Source organism: Pseudophryne corroboree, chromosome 9 (assembly GCF_028390025.1).
Source record: "Pseudophryne corroboree isolate aPseCor3 chromosome 9, aPseCor3.hap2, whole genome shotgun sequence".
Taxonomy (NCBI): domain Eukaryota; kingdom Metazoa; phylum Chordata; class Amphibia; order Anura; family Myobatrachidae; genus Pseudophryne; species Pseudophryne corroboree.
In genome coordinates this window covers 265,751,483-265,773,485 of record NC_086452.1, presented here as the reverse complement: position 1 = coordinate 265,773,485, position 22,003 = coordinate 265,751,483, and the positions used below count along the sequence as shown (strand labels likewise).

The 22,003-nt window shown below is 42.7% G+C and overlaps 1 protein-coding gene across 1 annotated transcript in view; it reads left to right on the top strand.

Annotated features, from left to right (window-relative positions):
• Nucleotides 1–22,003, top strand: part of LOC134958802 (L-selectin-like) — a 383,508-nt gene that overhangs the window by 146,188 nt on the left and 215,317 nt on the right. The window contains exon 7 of the mRNA XM_063941524.1: nt 4,507–4,692. Coding sequence (XP_063797594.1) covers nt 4,507–4,692 — 186 coding nt within the window. The remainder of the gene's footprint in view (nt 1–4,506; nt 4,693–22,003) is intronic.

The window sequence follows — 22,003 nt, the reverse complement described above, 5'->3', positions numbered from 1 at the left end:
GGTATCTAACATAGATGAATGCCTCTGCCAGGCTTGTCAAGACCATTTGCGGGCCGTGGTGGCTGCCTGATGTAAGACGTGGCCACTGCAATCCTAAACATGGCAGTTAGCCATCTGCCTTCGCAGTTAGGCTGTGCAGGCAGAGGGCTACGCTTAAAATACGAGCGCTTCGCTGAGTGAAGCATTCACATGTTAGCGGAGGCAGGGGGATGAAGGACCCAGGATATGGGGCAGACTTGCCCTGTGCTGAGCATCCCCCGCATGCTATTGTAAAGGGTTGTAGTTGTGCGATTTTTTTTTTTTTTGCACACCTACCACCCATGCTGAATTAGGCCCATTGAACGTAGGTGAAGGAACTCCATTCTGCTGTGTTTTCCTGTACTACATTTTCCTGGCACCAGGGGTCACCAGGACCCCTGTTGTGTGAACTATAGTACTGGTATTTACCAAAGGTGCTGCTCTCTGGACTCTGTTTTCCACCCAGGTGTCAGGTAACTAATTATGACATTCCCAGAATGGACTATACCTGACTTCTGCCTATTAAGACTGCTTGAGCACAGCACTCATTGCTGCTCATATTTCTGGATTCCAGCTCCTGTTAATGTTACCTGTACCTGTTTCTGACTCTGCCAAGCCAAGATTCCTGGATGCATGTTCCTGTTTATGTACCTGGTGATCTTTTTTGCTAAGTAATTCTGCCTTGTCGAAGTAATATGCATATAAAGTTAAATGGAGGAATAATAAGACTTAAGACAGAGAGTGAGAATTTGGTGGAGGGAGACAAGGCAATAGCAGATCACCTAAATAATTATTTTTGCTCAGTATTTACTACAGAAGAAGGGATGGGGCCACAGTTAAGTTGCAAGGACATTCATAAAAATAAGGTAGATGAAAGTACATTTACAGAGGAGAAGGTCCTAACAAAACTTTCACAACTAAAAGTGGATAAATCAATGGGACCAGATTGTTAGGCGCCGAGGGTCCGCTCGTCAGTGCGGCCCGGCGCCTAGCAACCAGGGACGCCGTACGCGGACAGCCGCCGGCTCCCTGGCAACGCTAGACGCCGGGCGCACGGAGCCGCACAGACCCTAGCAACGGGGACGCCACTGTCGGACCGCGTTCCCCGTTGCTGGGTCCAAAGTTAATTACCACACTTGTTCCTGGCCGTGCAGTATGGCAGCTGCACGGCATGTTTGTAATTAGCCCTGTCTGGCACCTGATTGGAGGGCTTCCATTTAAAGGCACTCTCAGGACTTCTCACAGACGCCGGTAATAGCTTCCTGTTTGCTGTATCTGTTGCAGAGAGTGTTTCCAGTCCTGCTCTATCCGGTCGTTCCTGTCCTCAGTGGTCCAGTACTCGGAAGTTGTCATCTGTTCCTGGAGTCCTGACCGAGCACCTTTAACATCCTGTGGTGTTCGTGAGTCGCGGCGTAGCCGTGTGTTGCGGCTTGACCGCTTACTATTTATTATTTGTTATATTGAGTCTCGGAGCTTTTGCGGAGGATTCCGCTCCCACAAATCCACTCTGGTATCCAGCGGTGCTGGGTAGGAGTAACGGATTAGTGGATTTTGGTTGTCCTTTTCCCTGGCGGTTTGTCCGCACATACTTCTGGTTTAAGTTTAGTTAGCTTGTAGCCCCTGGCCTGGTTGTTTAGTCAGAGGGCCCCTTGTTATCACCCTGTCTCGGATTTCCCTTTGTCTCCCATTAAGACCTGAGGGGGCATCGGAGTTGGGCAGACATAATCCGCCCTTCAAACGCGGCTGCCATGGGCTCAAGCAACCATAGTCTCGCAGGGGATTTCTGATAACACGGGCGAGACAACGGAGTTAGGGCGCCAGGGGTTACTAGGCTTTCCTGCTCCCGTAACCAGCATTCCCTTCCAGTACTCTGGCCTTTGTCATTAGATCTCCTCTGGTCAGAAGTACTGGAATCATAACACAGATGGGATACACCCAAGGATACTCAAAGAGCTAAAAGATGTGCTGGTGGCACCGTTAACAGAATTATTTAACCAGTCACTAAATACAGGTGCCATTCCAGAGGACTGGAAAAGAGCAAATGTAGTTCCACTGCACAAAAGTGGAAGCAAGGAAGAAGCAAGTAACTACAGACCAGTAAGCCTTACATCAGTAGTGGGGAAAGTAATGGAAAAACTATTAAAAGAAAGAGTTGTGGAATATCTTAAATAAAACCACTTACAGGATCCAAAACAGCATGGATTTACTGGTGGTAGATCATGCCAAACAAATCTTATTGACTTTTTTGACTCTGTGACGAAAATAATAGATCAAGGGGGAGCTGTAGATGTAGCATATCTAGACTTTAGTAAGGCATTTGACACTGTCCGACATCGCAGACTGCTAAATAAACTTGAAAGCGTGGGGGTGGATTATAAAACAGTTAAATGGATAAGAACCTGGTTGCAGGATAGGAAACAGACAGTTGTAGTTAATGGAGTGCAATCTATGGAGGGAAATGTTACCAGTGGAGTACCCCAGGGATCTGTACTTGGTCCAGTTCTCTTTAATATCTTTGTTGGTGACATTGCAGATGGTATTGAAGGGAAGGTATGCCTTTTTGCAGATGATACAAAGATATGCAACAGGGTAGACACACCGGGAGGGGTAAAACAAATGATTGATGACCTAGCTAGGCTTGAGAAATGGTCAAGAACGTGGCAACTACAGTTTAATGCAAAAAAATGCAAAATCATGCACTTGGGTCTCAAAAACCCAAAGGCTAAATATAGTATCAAGGGTACTATAATGGAAACTACTGAGGAGGAAAGGGATTTAGGAGTCACTATTTCAAGTGACTTGAAGGCAGGAAAGCAATGCAACAAAGCAATGAGAAAGGCAAGTCAGATGCTTGGTTGCATAGGGAGAGGAATCAGTAGCAGGAAAAGAGAAGTAATAATGCCACTGTATAGGTCATTGGTGCGGCCCCATCTGGAATACTGTTTCCAGTTCTGGAGACCATATCTCCAGAAGGATATAAATACATTAGAGAGTGTACAAAGAAGGGCAACTAAAATGGTGCATGGCCTACATCACAAAACGTACCCGGAAAGGCTAAAAGATCTTAACATGTATAGTTTGGAGGAGAGAAGGGATAGGGGAGACATGATAGAAACTTTCAAATATATCAAGGGTCTTAAAGTTCAGGAGGGAAACATTCTTCAAAGGAAGAGAAGTATTAGAACTCGAGGACATACACTGAAACTGGAGGGGGGAAGGTTCAGGGGAAATTACTTCACAGAAAAGGTAGTTGATAAGTGGAATAGTCTCCCATCAGAGGTGGTAGAGGCTAAGACTGTAGAGCAATTTAAACATGCTTGGGATAGGCATATGAATATCCTTACAAAGAATTAAGGTTCAAAAAGGGTTGAGATTACCTAAAGGATAAAAAAAAAGGGGCAGACTAGATGGGCCAAGTGGTTCTTATCTGCCGTCAAATTCTATGTTTCTATGTAAAAGTTCATCTGCATGCTCCTGCCATTGTATTCTCCAACAATAAATATCATTTTGAATTTATCTTACTGCTACAATTCAGTGACTTGAAATGTAACCAGCGCCCAGGGAATTTAGAACAGTAGGCACTTGTCTACATAATATAGACCCCCAATTTTAAACCCCATGAATTTAAAGGAATCTGGATGTAGACGTAAAACCCAGAAAGTGGATTCAATGCCCACTTTAGCTAAAAGGACCTCGTTCCTGAAGACCTGAACAATAGTAAGAGCCTGCTCAAGTAACTTGTTATCATTTTGATTCAGGGCATTATTCACTGATTTCCCTTCTGGACAGGACAGATGTTGGATTGAGCAGAGTTTACCTGGCTCCTTCTTAGGGACCACACCCAAACGAGAAAAACATATTTCCCCCAATGGTGGTAAATAAAATAAAACACATGCCCAAACAAATGTTCCCCTCCACCTTGGAACTCACAATGTCAGGGGTATCCCTGGCGACTACCAACATAAATGTAAAAACCTGTAACAAAAACTTTTATCTCCTCTGAGGGAACGGTGACTAAGCAAATGAACTGGCTTGATGATTCATATTTTGTTGATTTCATATCCCAATGCAGTAGTTTGTTATGTAGTTACAGCATATACGGTATAATATCACGGTATATGTCTTAAAATATTATTTCAAAACTCTTCAATTAAACATATTTCCCTATTACATTGTAATTAAGTCTGCATTAACACCTACAGTAGGCTGAATTTTTACCCAAATAACCCCTCTTAATTGCTGGAGTACTGAGTTCTGCTTTGCACAGATATTTTCCTCAGGGTTCCCATTTCTCTCAAATCCCTGGAAGACAACTTGAAGTGTGAGCGGTAATGGCTGCATGTAAAAGCCAGCTGGGCTCTGGCTCAGTGGATGGGGCTACCAAGGGTATAATATTTCCCATGTGGTTAAGAAGCTATATTAATACATTAATAGCCTGATAACTAAAAATATAAATATTAAGGTATTACCTGTTTTATCCTTTCACAGCTGTGCATTGTCCACATTTATCAGCTCAGCCTCAGGGGTATATGAATTGTTCTCATCCATGGGGAATCTTCAGATTTCAATCCCTTTGCCATTTTGGATGTTTGGATGGATTTCTTCTTCATGGGAATGATACAAGCCAATGTCTGTCTTCTGGGAGATGGAGCAAAGATACTCCACATTGTGCAGGTAGTGAAAGTAATTAATAAGACACTGGAAAAGGGAAATCATGCAGGCACAATGTAGGGCAGGAGTTTGTGATGGTGCTAATTATCCAGGCCTGTTTTTTTTTGGAAAAGTACCTACCCCTCCACCACCACACTTCTTACTAGTGGCAGCAGCAGTCTCCTCTGCCTGCATGATGTGCATGGAAGAGAGATCGCATTGATTACCACTTCCTTGACCTGCCTCTCAATGAGGGGCACAAGGGAAGTGGGGAAATGGCCACACTTCCACTATTAGTCCATGCCCCTATAGTAGCTGAGCCTGTCCCCACTCTCTCTGTTCCTGTTGATAATATACATTTTTCAATGTAGCAAAAACATATAGAAAAATGTCCAAAATACAATTACAATATGCAAAAGTGCGCACCCTCTGAGGTATATAAGAGTCCACAGTCTTAATATCCCGTTTGTTTCTGTTGAATGTTCAGTAATTCTCTCACTTTTTCCTTAGGAGCCAAACGGACAACCTCTTCTTTTCTCCAAAATAAACCAGGATAAAGGGATATAGTGAAGTACAGTTTTTTATTTTTGTATATAGCAACTAAAATTCATGAAATAGACTCATAAAATAAACTCCACCAACATTAGTGGGGTAGTTCTGCGTACCAGAATGAGTGGGGCGACCAGTGAAGGCTACCCTGAAGCGCTTAAGAGTACACAGGTACCTCCCGGGAAATCAGCACCGTATTCCCTCTGGCTCCAGGCTTCCTGGATGCTTCCACGGATTCCTTGGTTGCTGCAGTCCGTCCCCCAAAACACCAACGCGTTTCTGCTCACAAGGGAGCCTTTCTCAAGGTGTGTAGTGGAGTGGGATGTGGAGTGGGATGTCTGGGCTTTTTAAGTCCTACGAGGAAATCCCAATGATCGAACAGAACGAGAACCAAAGGTTAACTCTAGTATAGATGGTTCTTGTTGGTTCTCTCAAATAGACTGCTGAAGTAGAAGGAACAGAAGAGAGACCACTACCATAAGACAGGAGCAACTTATCTGACCGTTATTTGTCTCAGAAAAACCATATCTATTTGAGAGAACCAACAAGAACCATCTATACTAGAGTAAACCTTTGGTTCTCGTTCTGTTCGATCATTGGGATTTCCTCGTAGGACTTAAAAAGCCCAGACATCCCACTCCACATCCCACTCCACTACACACCTTGAGAAAGGCTCCCTTGTGAGCAGAAACGCGTTGGTGTTTTGGGGGACGGACTGCAGCAACCAAGGAATCCGTGGAAGCATCCAGGAAGCCTGGAGCCAGAGGGAATACGGTTCTGATTTTCCGGGAGGTACCTGTGTACTCTTAAGCGCTTCAGGGTAGCCTTCACTGGTCGCCCCACTCATTCTGGTACGCAGAACTACCCCACTAATGTTGGTGGAGTTTATTTTATGAATCTATTTCATGAATTTTAGTTGCTATATACAAAAATAAAAAACTGTACTTCACTATATCCCTTTATCCTGGTTTATTTTGGAGGGAAGAAGAGGTTGTCCGTTTGGCTCCTAAGGAAAAAGTGAGAGAATTACTGAACATTCAATAGAAACAAACGGGATATTAAGACTGTGGACTCTTATATACCTCAGAGGGTGCGCACTTTTGCATATTGTAATTGTATTTTGGACTGTTTGAAGTGGGGGTGACCACTTACGCAGGAGTTGCGGCACTGTTGTGTTGGAGCGCTGGTTTGAAAATCTGTATATTTTCACTTGATATAGAAAAATGTATTTATCCCTTTTGACATGGTTTTTACCAGAAGAATCCACAGTGGCGGTTTTAGGCATGGCCACATAGGGCAGTCGCCGGGGCGCTGCAGTCTGAGGACGCACCCTCAGTCATTCCATCGGTACCGCCATATTTATTGCATTCCGCACACTGTTAGTACTGCCGGCTACCACCAGCATTGATGGGAACCCTTCCACCTTCCCTGAATTCTGCAGCAGGTGCGGTGATGTCATGCCATGCAGTGTAATCTTGTGGAGCAGCCATGGCCCGGGAGATAAGATGGAGGAGGAGCAGCAGGGCTGGCTCGTCCGTGAACACTTGTGAGCAGTGAGCTCACTGGCAGCCTGAGCATGGAGGAGAATGAGACCTGGCCGTCACACAGGCAGTCCTGGTTTCAGCAGCAGCACAGCACCACACACGACAGCAGTGTGCAGACAGTGCACACTTTTAGCCTGTCTGCAGTCTACCTGCTTCAGCCCTTGGCCCTGAGGAGAGGGAGACACATCACCCATCCCAGGCAGCCCCAGAAGCTGTAAGTTATATGCAATCTGTTAGTTGCATGTGTGTCATCATTCACCACCTGCTCTGTGACCCAGCCACTGCTGTGGCTGTCAGTACCCGGAGCTGGTGGTGAGTGATGACACACATGCACGCTTTCTCTCTCTCTCTTGGGCGCTACCTGGTGTAACGTGAGGAAGGGGATTACCTTGCGTAATGTTTTTTATGGGGCTCTACCTGGCGTAACATGTATATTGTGCTCTACACTCTACCTGGAGTAACATGTATAAGAGTCTCTACCTGGTGTAACAAGTATAAAGGGGTCTACCTGGAGTAATACGTATAAGGGGCTCTACCTGGTATAATGTTTGTAAGAAGTTCTACCTGGCATAACATGTATATGGCACTCTACCTGGCGTAATGTGTAGAAGGGGCTCTACCTTGCGTAATGTGTATAAGAGTCTCTACCTGGCATGTATAAAAGGGGTCTACCTGGCGTAATGCTTATAAAATGGGCTTTTTTCTAATGTGGTGTAATGTGTGTAAGGGGCTTTAACATGGCATAAAGTGTATAAGGGGTAGTATTGTGTGGTGTAATGTGACTGGTGGTGTAACATGAATTTGTAAGACACAACCACGTCATTCCACAAAACTCTGCCCGCTGAGCCGAGTAGTATGCTAGAGGGAGGAGTGGAAGTAGAAGAAGCCACAAAGTACTGTGGCAGGCGCCCCGAACGATCGCAGCAAGAAATGGCACTGTGGACAGAGGGAAATGTATAAGCATGTGAACTAATAATTTAAAACAGGAGATACATACAGGTTTGGAAAGAGTAAGAGGACTCCTCTGCTGTCGGTGTTAGAGTGATTTATTAAAAGTTACATTTTAAATGCTAAATTAGCACACATTTCATTTGTATAAAAAAAAGTAAGAGTGCCCCCAAAAAAGTCGTCTTTTTCTCAATTTTCAGGCTTTCTGTCACCACCAACCCTTGTAAATAAACATCTCATTGTTAATGTAAATGCTCATGGTTTTACACATGTTGTGCTCACTCCTACCCTTGCATTCCCTTTCAAAAAAAATAAAAATTTACTTACAGGAACAGGGTGGGGATCCTGTAATTATTAATTATTTATATGGTGCCACAAGATTTCCACAGTGCCTAACAAAGTGAATTAATAAATGTGCCAAACAGGAAAACAGTGACTTATAGTACAAGACAATGTAGGACAAGTAAATGCTATATAAACATTTCTGCATCAGGGGACAGGACACTGAAATAATCCTCACGGTGGCAGAAACCGAAGGTTAGGTGTCGTAGTAGAGAGTATAGAATAGAAAATAGTCTAATAGAGGGGAGAGGGCTTACATTCTAAAAGGAAGGGGCAGAAAGAATGGGGTGACACAGATGGGGTAGAAGTGATCATGGAACAGAGGGTTAGGATGAGAGATGGCTGGGTTTAATGAAGAATAGGTCTTGAGAGCATGTTTGAAGTTTTGTAAAGAGGCCGAGAGTCTGATTGGTAGAGGTAAAGTAGTCCAGAGGTAGGGAGTACCATGGGCAAAATCTTGAATGCAGAAATGGGAGGAAGTAAGTTGGCAGGAGAGACTCTATGGACTTGTGTTGTGAAGAGGGTCGATGGGAGTGTAAAGGGAGATGAGGACAGATATGTAAATAAGAATCGGTAAATGCTTTGTAAGTGAGTGTAAGAAGTTTGAATTGGAGTCAGATAGGAAAGGGGAGCCAGTGAGGGTCTGTTGGGATGTGATGTCTTGGCATATTGAGTCAATTTTGGATGTGAAGTAGTTGGCAAAGTCAAGGGCAGAGAGTGAAGAAGGGAGTTGAGGTGGGGGTGGGCAGAGGAGGTAGTTAACATGGCAAAGAGACACCGAAGGTTCGAAGACTGGGAGGAGATAAGATGAGATAATATAGTGTAATTGCTGATCACTGTTTTAACCTTGAATATTCTTTTATGTCTAAATAGCTGAACCAAATTCCTCAATTCTATCTGACATTATACGAAACCTGAGTATACCAAATAGAGTTGGAGATGAAAGCTAGAGGTAAAGGAAACTTTCACCCTGTGCGCCACAAGGTCTAGAACCAGCCCTGCATACAGTATATTCTGCTGTGTGAAAATGTAAAAAACTATTTGTATAATAAAAAGGATAAATATTATTTATAAATTGTGATTTTGATTTATTAATTTTAATTATTTCTTATTGTTATATGCTCATGGCTTTAATGAATATACAGTATACCTTCTAACAAGGTATGGTGTATGGTGTAATGCAGTACGGATGGTGTAATGGTTAGCATTACTGCCTCACAGCACTGAGGTCATGGGTTCTATTCCCACCATGACCCTAACTGTGTGGAGTTTGTATATTCTCCCCGTACTTGCGTGGGTTTCCTCCGGGTACTCCGGTTTCCTCCCACAATCCAAAAATATACTGGTAGGTTAATTGGCTCCCAACAAAATTAACACTAGTATGAATGTGTCTGTGTACATGTGCTAGGGAATATAGAATGTAAGCTCCACTGGGGCAGGGACTGATGTGAATGGGCAAATATTCTCTGTACAGCGCTGCGGAATATGTGTGCGCTATATAAATAACTGGTAATAATAATAATAAAAATAACAAACCAGAAATAGATGGTATAGAAGAATAGAACTTAATAATACGAACACAACGGGCAACATGTAATAGGATGCAATTTTGCGAATGAAATAGGATCCGAATGTGAGTAAACTCACATTTTTCAGCCTTACTAAAAACTCGCATTTGACAACTTGCATCCAGATATTTTCCAATAGAACAGATAGCTTTAGGGCAATGTAATACAATGCGAGTTTGTAACTCGCACCCAAAACCTTACAAAAAATTGCAAATAATTTAGACTAGGTTAAGGTAGGCGAGTTTGATGTTAAAAAAAAACATTTAAACACAGCTGAATCCCATAATTAGCACTGACATCACCATATCTGACACAATCACATCCATTGCACCTGTGTTGATGTGGAAGATAAAACAACTGAACCATTTTACCACAGCCGAACCCACTATTCAACCATGACACCCCTATATCTACCCCGCCCACAGCCATTGCACTTGTGTGGGTGTAGCAATGGTATTGATGAAGTTTTCTTTGGAGCTGTTTGTCTGTGTTCTCATCACTTTGGAGGTGTTGCGCAGGAGGGCGGCTCAGGAGTGGACACCAGATCCAGGGTCCTATTAGGATATGTGCCAGGCATACCTATAAAGAAAGAGTGGACCTGGACTCCCTCTCAGATCAGGAGGTGGTATAGCTGTTTAGGCCAGGGATATGCTGACCTTGGAGACACTGCATCTGTTGTGGAGGAGCCAGACTCAATAACATCAGGGGATGTGGTAAATACACCTGGGAGAATGAGGTCCGTCAGAAAATTATACACCAGTATATTTCAGGTAAGTGTGCTTAAATTGAATGTTTTTTTATAATACTGTTTACTAAATTACTTACTTGATGGGTTTGTTTTTCATTTACATTTTTTATTTCAGAAATGGTGTAATAGCCCTGGAAAATACTGGCATAAGTGGACTGACATTCATACTTTGTTCTCTGATGTTGTGTAAGTGTATGTAATGTTTTGTAAATAATGTAGAAAACATATCTGTTGTGTGTTTTCATAAACCACAAATGCTTATTTGGTTAAAGCCCATATAGACCATCTTGATATTTAAAAAAATTTGAACTTGTATTTCAAACTAGTATTGCAACTAATAATTTTACACTTTGTTGTGTGTATGTTAAAGAATACTGAAACACATTCTTTGTCTGACATATACATTTTTACTGAAATATGCAAATTTCTGCTGAAAAGTATGCCAAGTTTTTTTTGATATCCAGATGGAGCCTCCCTCATTGTTGCAAATTCTCTGCCTAAATGGAGTATTTGTCGCGCATTAGCTATAGCTCAGGTTGTTGAGTTGTTTCACAGAGAGGCTCGTTGAGGTACGACAACATACACAGCATGCAATACACACATTCACCACTGGGTGGCTAATGCTCCACTAATCCATTACTGTAGAGCGAATAGCGGTGGATGGATAAACAGTACAGTACAGTTGTCATACTGTAATAGTGTACTCTTAGCAAGCTCTGGCAAATGGCCAGTGACAACTGTAATGTTATACACACAGACCAATGGTAACACGGAGAGAGTCAATCAGGAGCTTGAAGGTTATAGCGTACAGTAAATAAAGACTGTAGAAAATATGAATTCTCTGTCGGGACCCAAAAAATTAATCAATCAATGAATAAATAATGTGTTAAAGCAATGGTCCATTGCTCAGTCTCATAAAGATAAGACTCTCGTAATTTGAAGTCACACTTGTGTATTTGTGTACTAAAGTAGCACCTACAGTTGTTTTTTCTTTCTAATTTTGACTATATCTGTGTGCATGTCTGAGACTGTATATAAAGTATGACCGGACTCGTTTTGGCAAAATTAGAAAAAAACTGGATGCTAATCTTTACACAGATATGCAATACAAGTGTGTCCCTTTGCGGGAATCGAACCCTAACTCATGGGCATGGCAAGCAAGCTCACGGCATGGCAAGCATCGGTGATACCACTATGCCAAGCTGTGTAGAACTCTGAACTGTGCTTTTCTTTCTGTGCATTGGAGACGCTGAGACAATCTACAGATGTGTCCTCTTACATCCTTGTTACAGTCAATCTAAACAGCCCTTGAAGTCACACCATGCAGCAGCGGGACTCTGTAGCACCGAACGTCTTTGTTTGCAGTTTTTACCGCAAAAATGCATCTTAGACGCAAAGTAATGTAATAGGACGCACAAGCATCATGTTGCAGCATGCCTATATTCTGTGTGTAATAGCGGCTCTATCTGCATACGAAATAAAACGTTAGTGTTTTCCAGCAGTGCATTTTGTATGGAAATACAGTCGCAGTCACACACAGAATATAGGCATGCTGCATATCATTTTAATCAGCAGAAGCTGTTTGTGCATCCTATTGCATTGCTTTGCATCTAAGACGCATTTTCACGGGGAAAAAAGCAAAGAAAAAACACTATCAGCACTACAGAGTTCCGCTGCGGCATGGTGTGACTTCAAGGGCTGTTTAGTGTGACTGCACCGAGGATGTAAGAGGACACATCTGTAAGATGCATTTACAGCAAAAAAAGATGCCCGACATTAGCAGAGCTGCCCGGCAAATGATTCCTCACCCAGAAGCCACAGAAGGCACATTCATTTGTGAAGCATGTTAGCATTGTGCATGCACCTAGAGATCGAGAGATACCTGGCGTGAGTGAGCTGTTATTTGCTGGGCAGTTCTGCTAATCTCATGCATGCACAATGGTGATTTTCAAAAGCAACATCTGGTGGATGATCATTGGTATTACACCCACTGTTAACGCTATACGCCTCTCTAAGCTCTATGCGCCACCCTGCGACAAAACATGCTGCCTTGCGACCAGGCACATGGCGACTCCGTGATCGGGACAAATGCCACAGAAGGTATAGATGATCGAAGCTCCATCTGTATGTATTGAATACCAAACATTACAACAATGTCATTTATAAAAAATGAACAACAACAAAATTTACATTATAAAAACAAAAGAATGTCATTTTGGCTTGCATTATCACAGCCTCTACCCTGGTCTTTTACTTTATCACCACGGGTGCATAGGCTATGGCGGGGGGAGTAGTTACTGACACTGATACAGATGATGTTGGGCCACTACTATTTGTGTTACTTGAAGCTGCCTCCGATCTAAGCCTCTGTGCTACCAATTTAGTGTGTACATTGATCAGGGCATAAGTTTGTGCCTGAATAGCTTGGGTCAGATTTTGTAGTTGGCCCATTAGATTTTGGTTAAGGCTCTCTATCTGCAACTCTATATTATGGCCCACTCACATACTAGTACCCTGCGCTGCTCGAGCAATAATAGTTTGCTATCTCATGTGCCGCGTCATGCATTTCATTTATTTAGTTTGCCTCTGCATGAATTGCAACTGTGAGTTCCTAAAAGAGTCCAATGACAGTGTAAATTCCTCCACAGATGGAATGCGCAGTGGTGTAGTTGTGCTTGGTCATGCTGTTTGGTGTTGCTGCTGGATATCAACATTAACCACATCTGGGTGTCAACACTAGCACATGGTCGGCAGCTGCATCTTCACCCTCATCAACCGGTGGCCTGGGTGGTCATGGACGTGATGGCCCTACAAAATAAACATTATAGGCAAGTAATCCGTTTTCTTAGAAAAAAACATAAAAATATGTTACACATTAATCTGAGATTTTTAGGAAAAAAACATGTTTTGTTAAAAACTGAAAACTTTACCTAAGTCCCAAATTGGTGATAATTCCCTGTATTACTTAATAACAGTGGGAGGAAAAAGAGTTTGAGAACACATTCCACGTAAAATATAAACATTGGTAGAGATATTACTCCAAAATGGAACAATGTGCAACATCTGTGGCAGTTGGCATTATACCCCTATATCCTATCTAAACAGCACTGCAGTAACACGTCTGCAGCAGATTTTGATGTTATATGAAGGCTAAAAACACTTAAGTATTTACTGTGTATATTTTTTGCTTTGTGATTCAAAAACACTTTTGTATTCATTTTCAAAAATACATATATCAGGCAACATCATATTGTCTGCATGATGCAAATTCAAAGCAAAATACTGTATGATAACAAACAATACCCCCACCAGTGGTATTGCCCCCAGTGGTTTAGCCCCTGTAGTTATGCCCCCAGTAGTTTTGCCCCTGTAGTTTAGTTTAGCCTTTCTGTAGTTTAGCCCGTGTAGTTTAGCCTTCAGTGGTAATGCCCCCTGTAGTTATAGCCCCTACAGTTATGTCCCCAGCAGTTTAGCCTCCCTGTAGTTTAGCCCTCATGTAGTTTTCCCCATGTAGTTTAGTCCCCCAGTAGTGATGCCCCCAGTAGTTCAGCCCCCATGTAGATAGCCCCCTCGTAGTTTACCACCAGTAGTTTAGACCCCCCCAGTAGTTAGCACCCAGTAGTTAGCCCCTTGTAGTTTGCACCCAGTAGTAATGCCCCCCAGTAGGTTGCCTCCCTGTAGTAATACCCCCCAGTAGTTATCCCCCCTGTAGTTTGCCCCCTTGTAGTTTGCCCCCAGTAGAAACATATGAAAAAAACAAACACCATACTCGCCAAGCCCTGCTCCCGCATCCGACTGCTGCAGTCCTTCCGGCATCCACTACTCAGCACTACGGGAGAGACGCCATAATGTCTCTCCTATTGCGCACACGGACAGAGTCGGGAGCCAGAAGTCGGAGCTCAGTAGTGAGCTCCTGCCACCAGCTTCCCCTGCTAAGTGCCTAATTCTAACCCTCCCTGGGTGGTACCTAACCCTAACCTTCCCGTCCCTAAACCCTAACCCCCCTTCTAACTGCTAAACCTAAGCCTCCCACCATGGCGGTATGTGAGAGTGTCCCACTGAAAGAAGAATCAGGATTCCGGGCGTCAGTATGTAGATGCTGGGATCCAGAGTCCTGTCTGGATTTTGACGCTGGTGTTCCGGCTGCGGACAGGATTCCGGCATCGGCTCCTCTTAATTGGATGGGGGGAAACCACAAGGTCAATTGGGGATGACCCTTGTGTTTGATCCAATTAAGTGGTTCCCACCATAGGAATAAATGGAGCTAAGCGTCTCCATTCATTCCTATGGGCAAACAGTGATAGGCTAACCCCTCAGAGAACAAAGCCAATCAGGAAGCTGTTGCTATGGCAGTGGCTCCAGAGTGGCTGCTGGGTTCCTCTAGTGACATTAGTCATGTGGAGTCCCGGCAGTCGCGTAGTACAAGTGTATGTGTAAACATACACTTCTACTTGTCTTGTTCTGGTCCAGGATTTTTGTGTTTTGTTATTTTTTAACCCAGTGGATGCCTACAGTACATGGACCAAAGAGGACCACTCTGCACTGGAAATAATTAAGTATATATTTTTTCTTTACAGATGACAAGTGGACGTTAATGGATACGTGAGATGTAGATACGTATATGCGAGTGTGTATAAATATGTTTTATTAAAGCTTTACTGTGTAAGGTGTACATGTCTTGTCTTTATTGTAATATTTATTTTACAATAAAACTACAGGTACCAAAGTGCCTGGGGCTGGGTAGGCTTAGGAGGGGGAACCCCGCACAATTTTTAATCTGAATTTTAACTCTTTCAGACACTTTACACTAGAGATGAGCAGGTTCGGTTCGTTGAGATCCGAACCCCCCCGAACTTTACCTATTTTACATGGGTCCGAGGCAGCCTCGGATCTTCCCGCCTTGCTCGGTTAACCTGAACGAGGCCGAACGTCATCACTCCGCTGTCGGATTCTCGCGAGATTCGTATTCTATATAAAGAGCCGCGCGTTGCCGCCATTTTCACTCGTGCATTGGAGATTGAACGGAGAGGACGTGGCTACGTTCTCTCCCTGAAAAGCTCTGTATCTGTGCTCGGTGTGCTGCAAATATCTACGTTCTCTGCCTAAAGAGCTCCATATCTGTGCTCAGTGTGCTACAAATATCTATGTTCTCTGCCGGAAAAGCTCCATATCTGTGCTCAGTGTGCTGCATTGTGGGGACCACCAGTATATAATTATAGTAGTACAGTACAGTAGGCCATTGCTGTATCTTGCAGCTCCGTGTCAGACTCCGTTCTAGACAGTATCCTGATCATCAGTGCTCAATATCTGCTGCATTGTTGTGTGACCAGTATATACTATATATATTATATATAGTAGTACAGTGCAGCATTTTGGTGACCACCAGTATAGTAGTGTAGTACAGTACAGTAGTCCTTTGCTGTATCTTGCAGCTCTGTGTCACTTCAAGTATCCATATCTGTGCTGCATTGTTGTGAGCAGTATATATAGTAGTACAGTGCAGCATTTTGGTGACCAACAGTATATAGTTGTACAGTACAGTAGTCCATTGCTGTATCTTGCAGCTCCATGTCACTTCTAGTATCCATATCTGTGCTGCATTGTTGTGACCAGTATATATTAGTACAGTGCAGCATTGTGGTGACCACCAGTATATAGTAGTACAGTAGGCCATTGCTGTTTCTTGCTGCTCTGTGTCACTTCTAGTATCCATATCTGTGCTGCATTGTTGTGACTAGTATATAGTAGTACAGTGCAGCATTGTGGTGACCACCAGTATATAGTAGTACAGTACATTAGGCCATTGCTGTATCTCCGTGTCAGACTCAGTTCTATTCTCCGGATCAGTGCTCAATATCTTTGCTGCATTGTGGGGACCAGTATACTACAGTACAATAGTCCAGTGCTGTTCTCGCTGCTCAGTGTCAGTTCTCCGTAGTATCACCAGTGATCAGTATAATCAGTTCTCAGTATAATCAGTGCGCTGTTAGATGTGCGCCCGTTTTCCGCCATTAGTGCATTGGAATTTAGACAATTGATGAAGTTATTGAGTCCCCGGTACAAAATCCCATCTAGATTCCACTTCACTAAGCAGGTGATAGTGAGATTTTACCAATTAATATCAGTGATTTATAATTATTAATTACAGTGATCTTGCCAAATAATTCCACTGATTTTGTCATTTTCTTCCAGTGATTTGGACCAATAATACCATTGATTAGAACAAATAATTCCTGTGATATTGAGGTGTTTGTGTCTTTTAGCTTAGCCATCCAGTGACCACAGTGCACCTCTTTTCTCTTTTCTTTGCATCATGTGCTGTTTGGGGCCAATTTTTTTAAGTGCCATCCTGTCTGACACTGCAGTGCCACTCCTAGATGGGCCAGGTGTTTGTGCCGGCCACTTGGGTCGCTTAGCTTAGTCATCCAGCGACCTCGGTGCAAATTTTAGGACTAAAAATAATATTGTGAGGTGTTCAGAATAGACTGGAAATTAATGTAAATGATGGTTATTGAGGTTAATAATACTATAGGCTCAAAATGACCCCCAAATTCTATGATTTAAACTGTTTTTGAGGCTTTTTTGAAAAAAAACACCCAAATCCAAAACACACCCGAATCCGACAAATTTTAAGGGCCGCGGAACCGAATCCAAAACCAAAACACAAAACCCGAAAAATTTCCGGTGTACATCTCTACTTTTCACAATGAAGCTCTGCACGGATCTTACTGATCTGGCCGGGCTTCATAGTGTGATAATCACCAGTTTTTTTACTAAACTCCCCCCATAAAACACTGCTCTGGATTACGAATGACATCGACATCAGAAAACTTAAACTGGTAGTGTAGTAAATTACCAAATTTGTTTTAAAAAATTTGCAATTTTAAACTCTCGATTTCAGCCCAGATTGAACTTGGCTGAAATGGGCTCAAACATGAATCTTAGTAAATTTCCCCCATCAAGTCTACATGTGCTCACTGCACTTAGGGGGTCATTCAGACCTGATCGCACGCTGCATTTTTTCACAGCCGTGCGATCGGGTCTGAACAGCTCATGCATGTGGGCCGCAATGTGCAGGCGCGTCGGCTGCCGGCAGCGACCGTCACCGTGCAGCGACGGATTGTACAAAGAAAGCATTCGCACCGGCGAACGTAAGAAGATTGAAAGGAGGAGGCCGCCCGGGGGTGTCAACTCACCGTTTTCAGGGAGTGTCCAGGAAAACGCAGGCGTGCCCGGCCGTTTCCAGGGAGGGCTCCTGACGTCAGCAACATCCCGGATCGTCGCAGTGGCTTAGTAAGTTCTGGGCTGTCCAGAAACTGCACAAACTTTTGTTTGTGCAACTCTCTGCACAGCCGTTCGCACCCCTGCACAGCGATTGCCCCCTCCCCTGTAGATGGTGATTACCTGGTCGCAGCAGTGCAAAAAACAGCCTGCGTGTAACAAGGTCTGAATTACCCCCTCACTGCATTAGTTATGTCCATCCACATCTCTTTCTTCCTATCCATTGAGGTGTGGTGTGCATGCTCTCCTAATAGACAGTGAAAGACTCTCACCATCGCAAGTACTAATGCACAATTCTTTTGGTAGGAGAAACACTTATTGCGCCCAGTGCATGTATTGCCAGGCCTAGGGACAGAAACATCCTTTTCCTTTACTGTTTTGTTCATATGTTTGTAAATCCAGTCATAAGGATACAGAGACATGTGCGTTCACTGCTGTGCTGTTTATTCCATCACCAACTCCAGACACACTGCACACTGGACCACCCACTTCCCAGCATCCCCATGGTCCTAGGGACCATCACTGAAGATTCAGGCTTACACAGATTAGTAAGGGAGTGTCTACAAATATTAAGCATTCTAATACACTAACATCACATCCTCTTTTCTTTAAAAATAAGCCCTATACGCTTCAATGCAACAATTAACAATGTCATATTACGAACATCATCTAACACGTTTCAATGAGTCTCTCAGGTCTGCGTATTTCCCTTTTGGGTCTTTCATACACAGTCTGTGTTTCATCGACCATGTTTGACCTTTCTAGAATCGTGGTTGGTTCACCATTATCAGGATCATCATACATGTCAGATGAAGGGTATTCTTCAGTCATGTTGTCTTCATTATGGTTAGGTTGAGATCTTAAATCCACCCGATTTCTTCTTACTTATGTTCCATGCTCTGTACGTATAGTATAAGATTTTGGTGCTACTTGTGCTTGCACAATACCTTTCTGCACCCAAATACCTTTCTCGTGATCTCTGAGACGGACTTGGTCACCCGATTTTAGATCAGATAAGCTTTATGTTCGTCTGTCATGGAACAGTTTCTGTTTCGCCTGTTGACGTTCCTTACTCAGTCTGACCAACGCTGAGTTATGTGTATTAAGCAGTTCATCATGTATCGGGAGATTTGCTCTAATCCTCCTTCCCATCAGCATTTGTGCAGGAGAAAGTCCATTCTGTAAAGGTGTACTGCGGTAGATTAAAAGACTTTTGTAGAATTCTTCTTTACCTTCTTGAGCTTTTTTCATGAGACTCTTTACAGTTTTTACTGAACTTTTCACCAACCCATTTGAGCATGGATAGTGGGGACTTGACATAATATGGACAAATTCCCACTCATCAGCAAATTGTCTAAATTCAGCACTGGAAAACTGAGGACCATTGTCAGTGAACACTTCCATAGGAACACCATGCCTTGCAAAGATTGACTTCATGCAATTGATTACGGCTATACTAGTAGTTGTATGTAGTGTCTACACCTCAGGGTAGTTAGAGTAGTAATCAGTCACGACAATGTACGTTTTTCCATTACAATCAAACAAATATGCGCCAACTTTCTGGTACGGACTCTCTGGCACTGCGTGAGGACTCAGTGGCTCGACTTGTTGTTTCGGTCTATACGTAATACATAATTCACATGTAGCTGTAGTCGTGCTATGTCTTGGTTCATTCTTGGCCAATACATAACTTCATGCGATCTCCGCTTACATTTTTCTTCTCCTAAGTGGCCTTCATGTATCTTGCACAGCAGAGTTTTTCTTAGTCGTACAGGTATGACAAACCTATTGCCTTTGTAAATAATACCATAGACAACTGTAAGGTCACTGCGGTACATCCAATAATCATGGATAGACAGCGAGCACACCTGTTTTTCTGCTGGCCAACCTTTCAGAATGATATCTTTGAACACTTTCATTGTGTCATCTGTCTCAGTTTCTTTCCTAATCTGTTCTTGTCTTGCACGAGACACTGGTAGAGAAGCTACGATCAAATTAACATAGACTTCTATCTCTTCATCCATCAGACTTTTGGAACCTTCACTTTTGTCCACAGCACGAGAGAGTGTATCAGCAATGTACATGTATTTGCCGGGACAGTACAGCAAGTGTACATCATATTTCTGTAGTCTGATAAGCATTTGTTGAATTCTCATGGGACAGTCATGTAATGATTTAGTCATGATAGCTACCAATGGCTTGTGGTCAGTTTCCACTGTAAATGTTTGACCATACACAAACTGATGAAATCGCTCACATGCATATGTGATCGCTAGAAGTTCTTTTTCTATCTGAGCATACCTTGTTTGAGCACTTGTCAGTGCTCTTGATGCATAATTACTGGTTGCCATGTATCCTCATGTTCTTGTAACAGCACTGAGCCTAGGCCAAATTGCGAAGCATCTGCTGAAATTCTTATTCTTTTCGCAGGATCAAAGAATTTTAGCACTGGTTGCTCTGTAATGATCTGTTTCATGTTTTGCCAACTTTCTTCTTGTTCAGGTGACCACATCCACTCGTTATCTTTGTCCAACAGCCTTCTAAGAGAGGCTGTTCGTTCAGAGAGTTGAGAAATAAACTTTCCTAAGTAATCATTGCTAGGAATCTTCTGACGTCGTCTTTGTTGTTAGGACGTTCCATGTTCACTATGGCTCATATTTTCCTTGGGTCTGGTTTTACACCTTGATCCGAGACCATGTCGCCCATAAAGGTAAGTGTATTCACGCCAAATTTACATTTGTCCTTGTTTAGCTTTAGATTCACTTTCTTGACAAGTTCCATTACTTGTCTCAATCTAGAATCATGTTCTTCCTTTGTAGATCCCCAGACAATAATGTCATCCATCATTGTTTCAACACCTGGAATATGTTCAAAAATCATGTGTATCTTTTTGTGATATACTTCTGGAGCAGACAATATTCCATATGGTAGTCGAAGAAATCTGTATCGACCTTCTGGTGTATTAAATGTACAAAGCTTTGAGCTGGCCTCATCTAGCTTCATTTGCTAGAATCCTGAAGATGCGTCCAATTTACTGAACCATTTTGCTCCCGCAAATTGCGACATGATTTCATCTCTAGTTGGTAGTTTGAAATGTTCTCGTTTTAATAGCTTTGTTTAAATCTCTGGGATCTAGACATATTCTGAGTTGTCCATTTTTCTTTTCAACAATTACTAAGGAGCATACCCATTCAGTAGGCTCATCAACTTTCTGTATCACACCCAAGGCTTCCATGCGATTTAACTCTTGTTTCAGTTTTTCTCTCAGCGCAAACTGCATTTTTCTACAGGGGTGTATCACTGAAGAAACTTGCGTGTCTATATTTATTTTATGCTCTCCAGGCAAACAACCTAGACCTTCAAACAAGTCTCTGTATTCTGTAAACATCGATTTGCAGTCATCTTCTACTTGTGATGTCACCATAAAAACTTTCTTTAGCAAGCTTAGTTTCTCACAGGAACTTAATCCTAGAATCGGTTGCACATTTTTATCCACAATCAGTAGAGATGTTTTAAACTGTTGTCCCTTATATTTCAGTGTCACTAAGCATGTACCTTTCACAGGAATTCCTCCCCAGTGTACCCTGTAACTTTCACTTTGGCTGGATGAATTTTAGGTTTTACTCTAAAAGTCTTATAGTCTTGAAACGATATTAAATTCACCTGCGCGCCAGTATCAAGCTTAAAGGGAATGACAATCTCATTCACAGTTAAAGGGACAATCCATTCTTTCTTATCTGCACTGCAAAGTTCAATGCAATCCACAAAGAATTCATCTGTTTGTTTAACAGCATGCACATTGGTTGTTTCCCTTTTCATTTTACAGCATTTGGCAAAGTGATTAAGTCTACCACATTTCATTCAGGTTTTACCATAAGCAGGGCACATTTTAGGATTGTGAGCATTTCCACATCTACTACACATTTCCTTATTGGACTGTGGCTTAGACGGCTCCATTCTTGAGAATGGAGGTTTGCTTGGCTCTGTTTTCTGCACTACATGGACAGCAGCATCAACTTCCTTGTGTAACTTTTTGGCTTGAAATCTAGTTATTTCTGCAGATCTGCACATAGTCACTGCCTTGTCTAGTGTTAGGTCTTGCTCTCTCAGCAATCTCTCTCTGAGTCCATGATCAGGTATTCCACAGACAATACGATCTCTAATCAGTGAATTCATTAAATCACCAAACTCACAGGTTTTACTGAGTGATTGCAGCTCTGTAACATACTGATCAAATCCATCTCCAGACTTCCGATCACATGTGAAAAACTTATATCTTTCATATGTCACATTTTTCCTTGGCACAAAGTAATCTTCAAACTTTTGCATTATTGAAGATAGCACCATATTCTGCC